Source organism: Eimeria mitis, genomic scaffold (genome assembly GCF_000499745.2).
Source record: "Eimeria mitis Houghton genomic scaffold, Emh_scaff4509, whole genome shotgun sequence".
NCBI classification, from domain to species: Eukaryota; Apicomplexa; class Conoidasida; order Eucoccidiorida; family Eimeriidae; genus Eimeria; species Eimeria mitis.
Genome location: NW_013572828.1, coordinates 4,329 through 4,821, shown reverse-complemented (window position 1 = coordinate 4,821; position 493 = coordinate 4,329). Strand labels below are relative to the sequence as shown.

General features: G+C 48.7%; 1 protein-coding gene across 1 annotated transcript in view; it reads left to right on the top strand.

The window, feature by feature from the left end:
- Positions 1–386: 386 nt before the first annotated feature.
- EMH_0075700 (uncharacterized protein) overlaps positions 387–493 on the top strand; it is a gene marked incomplete at both ends in the record, with an annotated part of 705 nt that continues 598 nt past the window's right edge. Inside the window, one exon of the mRNA XM_013499643.1 lies at positions 387–493. Within this exon, the coding sequence (XP_013355097.1) occupies positions 387–493 (107 nt within the window).

The following is a 493-nucleotide window of genomic DNA, read 5'->3' as shown; positions in this document are numbered from 1 at the left end:
ATATATATATATATATATATATATATATATATATATATATATATATATATACATATAAATATATACATATATACAAAACCCACTGTATCCAGTCTTGTGGTCTATCGCTGATGCAGCAGAAGGTGAAGTCGAGGAGACACTGCAGCTGGGCCCCGCGGGTCACCGCCACGGCGCGGCCCCCTGCTGTCTCCTCCAGCCGCTCAACCAGACAGTTTGTTAATACAGATACACCGCGGGATACCAGCAGCTTGCGAAGCACTGACTGCAGCAGCAGCAGCAGCAGCAGCAGCAGCAGAAGCAGCAGCAGAAGCAGCAGCAGCAGCAGAAGCAGCAGCAACACATCAATGTAAATGCGCAGATAAAACTAACAGAAATTCCTCTTGGAGATGGAGCAGCGGCAGCAGCAGCAACAGCAACAACAGCAGCAACACAGCCGCAGCAACAACAGCAGCAACAACACCAGCAGCAGCAGCAGCAACAGCAACAGCAGCAG